This window comes from Argopecten irradians, chromosome 1 (assembly GCF_041381155.1).
Source record: "Argopecten irradians isolate NY chromosome 1, Ai_NY, whole genome shotgun sequence".
NCBI lineage: Eukaryota > Metazoa > Mollusca > Bivalvia > Pectinida > Pectinidae > Argopecten > Argopecten irradians.
The window spans coordinates 16,586,844-16,592,527 of record NC_091134.1 but is presented as its reverse complement, the minus strand read 5'-3'; the positions used below and the strand labels follow the sequence as shown (position 1 = coordinate 16,592,527).

Sequence of the window (5,684 nt, the reverse complement as noted above, 5' to 3'; positions counted from 1 at the left end):
GGTTTTAATGCTAAATCGTTTAAATGCTAAATGTTAAATGCTAAATTGGTATTATCATGCTAAATCTTTATAATGCTAAATCTGGTATTATAATGCTAAATCTGGTATTATAATGCTAAATCTGGTTGTATAATGCTAAATCTGATATTATAATGCTAAATAAGTATTATAATGCTAAATCAGGTATTATAATGCTAAATCTGGTTGTATAAATGCTAAATCTGATATTATAATGCTAAATATTTTCTTATAATGCTAAATCTGGTGTTATAATGCTAAATCTGGTGTTATAATGCTAAATCTTTTCTTATAATGCTAATCTTAAATCTATCTGGTGTTATAATGCTAAATTTGGTGTTATAATGCCAGATCTGATATTATAACAAAATGATCAAATAAATTCACATACTATTATGGACATAGTACGACCACTATCAATCTATAAATTTCCGTTTGATCCTAAAATACAACATTAATTACAACATTCTAATTTGGGTTTTCGGAAAGGTTATAGGTCTAAAAGGAATTTAAGGGTTTCTAAGTTGTAGAACTTGTGTATCGAGCAGAATCTTGATAAAAGGTATAAACTTTGATGTTATCTTATAGGATGTACAGCAGGACATTTTGTATTAATCTCACAACATATAATAGCATACTGAACTTTTCCCACTAGACCCTCGAAGATACAGGGAATGTATACAATGGAAGGTTTTCTATTTATCACCTATATAATACACGTGTATGTAGATAAACATGATATAAATGTAAATTATGTAACGATATAGACACACCCTTACAATAAACCATCTAAAATCGAATAATAAGGTCCTGATACAGTAAGGTGGTAGTCAACTATATTGGAATGTGCTTATATGTTAAAAACCCATTTTTCATTTGAAGTATAGATGTTGTCAGCTGTCAGGTGGATACTGGTCTTGGGTGTGTGTACGCTATGCGAAGAATACATATAAAAGGCACTATTTTACAGTTCAGTGGTTCAGCTAACAAGTCACGTTTGAAGAAACGTGCATGTAAACAAAGGGTTTAAGGACGAAGAAGACACTCCTTGTGTATCTGTTTTATAAGATTAGCGTACGTGGGAACCATCAGGTCCCGACTTACTTAAGGTAAGACTAATGGAATTTATATAAGAATCTTAACCCCATTTGTCTTTCTTTGATTTTGAATATTAGTGGTATTAGATGATATTAACATTACGAACACACCTTTATCCACACCACATACTACATGTACAATGTCTGGTATTTAATTCAATAATTGATAAAGTGTATAATGTCATTATATCCTGAAACACCAGGAACAATGCTTTGAATATAAACCGATTTGTAACTGATTTTAACTGATGTTTTTTCTCCTTCTCATGCTATTGATGACAGAAATAACTATACCTTTACATGACTGTGCATTCCTTTTGATTGTGAAGGAATTTCTCATTTTCCAAGCCCTAATGATAGAGATAAGTGTGAGTGTAAATCTTCCTTTCTCATGAATGATGACTAAATTCCCAAATTAGTCGCCTTCCTTAAGTCTTGTGGATAAAAAAAACCCATACTGCTTTGAAACTGCATCTCTGTATAATAATAATGAAGAACATGTATAACTTTGATAACCTTTTCAGAGTCGTTATTAATATAGATAATCTCTGATTTTATTTATCTTAATCCAGTTTTGTTTTGATATAATTAATTCGTGGTTTGGAACTATTTCTTTCTCAATATATTTGATATTTATTCCCAAATAACAAGGAACAGATACCACGGCTGTTAATTTACTACATGGTATATATGCTCGTTTTTATCGAAGAATATGTTATTCGACGCTAAATATTGCGGCACTTTTTGACGAAAATAAAACGTAATCTACAGTGTTTGTGCAGTGCTGCATCGTGTTTTTAACCTAATGTAATATATCACAAAAATGATAACTTAATGCTTCATCTAATTTTCGTTTACATGCCAGCAGTACATGCGTACTGAAATAGGCATTTAAAGCGTACCAGTTAAGCAGGTGGGAGAATCTCACCTACTGGAACACCTCCGAAATACAATGTATTAATATTCAGGTGATATACTGTAAATTCAAGCAAAATGTGTTTTGAAGGCAGGTTACCAAAATGATAAATTCGTGAATTCGTGATAATTTCTATAAATACAACGTGTATAATATATATGCACAAAATGACGATTCACGCAATTATATACAATATATATTATCTGTCGCTAAAATATAAACGTTTACATTGTATCAGTAATAATAATACAAACTTCTACTAATTACAAAAAATATACCTCATGCCTATTAACAATGAACATCGGAATATTTTTATCATATTTTGTAGATGCTTTCTTTGACGTTCTATCAATAATTTCTTTTACTGCAAAATAACCTATCAATGTGGCTTTACGCTTAGCTTCTGATGTAGAATATAGCGAGAATCAAAGTACAAATAAGTATAAAGGCTAACTGTATATATCTTTTGCCTATTCAGGAATATCAACCATATTTTCCAGCACGCAGAAATGGATTTTTTCACTTACTTATTTTTTCTTCTTCAGAAATCCAGTATGGGTGATAACCAAGGACACAATGGTTTTCGAATCTTCTTAATCGTGTTGACATGTTTCCTGTTCGCCGTGACCTTGACCCTCAACTACCTTGGGTCTGGTGACATTGGGAAAGACATAGGTAAGTTTAAACATACTCATTTACGTGTAAAGTCTAGGCATCTGACATATCGAATTACTAATTTTTTTTTTATCTAAACAAATTTTATTGCCAAACTAAAGGAGCAGTAGGATTGTGGACACAAGTTGTACAACTTTTATATTTCACTTACATAGGAGATGGTATTTTACTATTTAAATGGTATTTGTGAAATAAAGATAAAAGTTAATATTTTTCCACTGGGGAAATCAATTATCGATAATGATTATATTACATTTTATTTGTTTATAAGTAAAGTAAATGAATTAGGAAATGATCACTTTCTGTCCTGACATCATATAATGGGAATCTGTGTACATTATTTATTACAGGTATCTACGAGAGTACGACTGTTGAAATATCTGATTACTTTTATCTGGAAATCACCCCTGCTGGTTGGACCTTCACTATATGGGCCTTCATCTACGTCTGGCAAATCGTCTGGTTGATATACGGACTTTCAACGATATGCCGGAAGTCAGAGAGTGGTATCTATATCTATCAACTTCCGGTTATGCCACCTGTAATATATATCATTTACATTTTCAACCTTTGTTTCAACGTTGCCTGGATGGTATTATTTGACCGGAAGTACATCAATATTTCTCTGCCTGACGCATGTTTTATGGCCTTGACCTTGTATATAATTATCGGCATTTCGTCTTGGAGAGTAAGGAAACACCAAGACAACCTAATTAAAGATGGCGTCGGAAAGGAGGCATGGTTTATCCGCTTTTTTCTTCAGAACGGCATAGCGTTTTATGCCACGTGGGTGACCGTTGCTACCCATCTAAATGTTGCCATGGTGATGCACTACACTGGGGGAGTAGCCAATGACATATCCTGTACTACAGCTCTCGGGATTCTGCTATTTGTCACCATTTTGTGGTTCCTGACCGAGACCATTCTTCTAGACGCCTTTACTAGATACTTGTTTAGTCCATACATCGTCCTCATTGTTGCCCTGTCAGGGTCCCTGGCAAAGAACTATGACCTTGAACTTCGTTACAGGAACTCCATTCTTTCGATTATCATCCTTGGAATGGCTATTCTTTTCTTATTGTTAAAAGTTATTATCCTGCTTGTACGTCACTTCCGCGTTCCCTCATTCCCTAAAAGCTATTCTCCAACAACGTCAGAAAAGTCACTAAGGCTTGAATCCTAGATGTTTTCTTTGGAGACTGATGCTCTTGTCATGTATCTCAAAAGGTGTATTCGAAGCAAAAAACGAAAAAGTATCTATCCGGAAACCCTAGGGAAAACAAAATCATTTCATTAGTGTGCTTTTCACCGAAAAAAAACATCCCAGTGTATCAGGATGTCTTGTTTCCGAAAGGACATTCAATGGAGGACACACATGTGCAACGACAATGTGCATTTATGTAAATAACATACTTGTTTCTGTACGACAAGCAAGAGTTTACACGTGTTTGGTTGCCAAATATACTTCATCTTGTGCCATTTTAACAATATTACGAAAAATGATAATAAATGGATATTTTTTAAGATAGCTAAGTTTTATTTTGATTATGGGTTTATGAGACAATTGTTTACGTGAAGGAGATCGTGTTTAAAGAAAACGACATGCTTAACGCTGCGATCTAAATAAAGGTCAATGTCATTCATTTGCATTTTAAGCTCAAGCATGGCACAGATCAAAATGAGAAGACGAATTATTGGTGTTATATATTGGTAACCCTTCCTTCTAGAATTTGAAAAAAATTCCAATTTTCAACCTTTGTTTCAACGTTGCCTGGATGGTATTATTTGACCGGAAGTACATCAATATTTCTCTGCCTGACGCATGTTTTATGGCCTTGACCTTGTATATAATTATCGGCATTTCGTCTTGGAGAGTAAGGAAACACCAAGACAACCTAATTAAAGATGGCGTCGGAAAGGAGGCATGGTTTATCCGCTTTTTTCTTCAGAACGGCATAGCGTTTTATGCCACGTGGGTGACCGTTGCTACCCATCTAAATGTTGCCATGGTGATGCACTACACTGGGGGAGTAGCCAATGACATATCCTGTACTACAGCTCTCGGGATTCTGCTATTTGTCACCATTTTGTGGTTCCTGACCGAGACCATTCTTCTAGACGCCTTTACTAGATACTTGTTTAGTCCATACATCGTCCTCATTGTTGCCCTGTCAGGGTCCCTGGCAAAGAACTATGACCTTGAACTTCGTTACAGGAACTCCATTCTTTCGATTATCATCCTTGGAATGGCTATTCTTTTCTTATTGTTAAAAGTTATTATCCTGCTTGTACGTCACTTCCGCGTTCCCTCATTCCCTAAAAGCTATTCTCCAACAACGTCAGAAAAGTCACTAAGGCTTGAATCCTAGATGTTTTCTTTGGAGACTGATGCTCTTGTCATGTATCTCAAAAGGTGTATTCGAAGCAAAAACGAAAATATCTATCCGGAAACCCTAGGAAATCATTTCGTTAGTGCTTTTCACCGAAAAAAACATCCCAGTGTATCAGGATGACTTGTTTCGAAAGGACATTCAATGGAGGACACACATGTGCAACGACAATGTGCATTTATGTAAATAACATACTTGTTTCTGTACGACAAGCAAGAGTTTACACGTGTTTGGTTGCCAAATATACTTCATCTTGTGCCATTTTAACAATATTACGAAAAATGATAATAAATGGATATTTTTTAAGATAGCTAAGTTTTATTTTGATTATGGGTTTATGAGACAATTGTTTACGTGAAGGAGATCGTTTAAAGAAAACGACATGCTTAACGCTGCGATTCTAAATAAAGGTCAATGTCATTCATTTGATGAAACATTAAAGCTCAAGCATGGCACAGATCAAAATGAGAAGACGAATTATTGGTGTTATTATCTAACAAACTTGGTAACCCTTCCTTCTAGAATAATGAACAAAATCTTTTGACACAGACCCAATATTAATTTTTTTGGGCCGCGGTGACCGAGAGG

General features: G+C 34.5%; 2 protein-coding genes across 2 annotated transcripts; both read left to right on the top strand.

The window, feature by feature from the left end:
* Positions 1 to 972: 972 nt before the first annotated feature.
* On the top strand, positions 973 to 3,945 carry LOC138319093 (uncharacterized). Its single transcript, XM_069262008.1, has 3 exons — positions 973 to 1,127; positions 2,577 to 2,706; positions 3,057 to 3,945. The coding sequence occupies exons 2-3, from the start codon at positions 2,586 to 2,588 to the stop codon at positions 3,887 to 3,889; spliced, it is 954 nt and encodes a 317-aa protein (XP_069118109.1). The 5' UTR covers positions 973 to 1,127; positions 2,577 to 2,585; the 3' UTR covers positions 3,890 to 3,945.
* A 149-nt stretch (positions 3,946 to 4,094) lies between these two features.
* LOC138315277 (uncharacterized) lies at positions 4,095 to 5,406 on the top strand. The gene is made up of 2 exons (XM_069256206.1): positions 4,095 to 4,106; positions 4,434 to 5,406. Exons 1-2 carry the CDS (start codon positions 4,095 to 4,097, stop codon positions 5,073 to 5,075), a joined length of 654 nt encoding a protein of 217 aa, XP_069112307.1. The 3' UTR covers positions 5,076 to 5,406.
* The last annotated feature ends 278 nt before the right edge of the window (positions 5,407 to 5,684 follow it).